At 40.6% G+C, this 406-nt stretch overlaps 1 protein-coding gene across 1 annotated transcript in view; it reads right to left on the minus strand.

Moving 5' to 3' along the window:
- The window catches only part of LOC107669861 (phenylalanine--tRNA ligase beta subunit-like), a 6,955-nt gene extending 6,756 nt beyond the window's left edge, over positions 1–199 (minus strand). Inside the window, exon 1 of the mRNA XM_016462287.1 lies at positions 134–199. Coding sequence (XP_016317773.1) covers positions 134–199 — 66 coding nt within the window. The remainder of the gene's footprint in view (positions 1–133) is intronic.
- Between the last annotated feature and the right edge of the window lie 207 nt (positions 200–406).

Consider the following 406-nt stretch of genomic DNA (forward strand, 5'->3'; position numbering starts at 1 on the left):
CTCACACACACACACACACACAGACAGACAGACAGACACAGACACACACAGACACACACACACACACAGCACATTTTCCCTGCTAAAAGCACACTCGTGAACGCACTCACCCTGTAAGACACATAAATGTGACACACTTACTGTATTTCTGTCCCAGAGCTTCAAAGAGCAGATCTCTCTTCACGCTGACTGTCGGCATGGTCGAGCGTCACCGGAACATTACATTTCAAAATAAAAGCCCACACAGAACAGCACGGAAAAGACCTATATTTACAAAATAAAAGTCTCAACCGGAAACTTGAATATTTACGTTGACGGCATACTTATCCCCTTAAATTTTGAAGAGATTCTATAAAAATTTGAATTCGTGTTTATTTTATATGACGGACATTTTTGGGGATATTTA

Source organism: Sinocyclocheilus anshuiensis, unplaced genomic scaffold (genome assembly GCF_001515605.1).
Source record: "Sinocyclocheilus anshuiensis isolate Anshui unplaced genomic scaffold, SAMN03320099.WGS_v1.1 scaffold272, whole genome shotgun sequence".
In the NCBI taxonomy this organism is placed as follows: Eukaryota; Metazoa; Chordata; class Actinopteri; order Cypriniformes; family Cyprinidae; genus Sinocyclocheilus; species Sinocyclocheilus anshuiensis.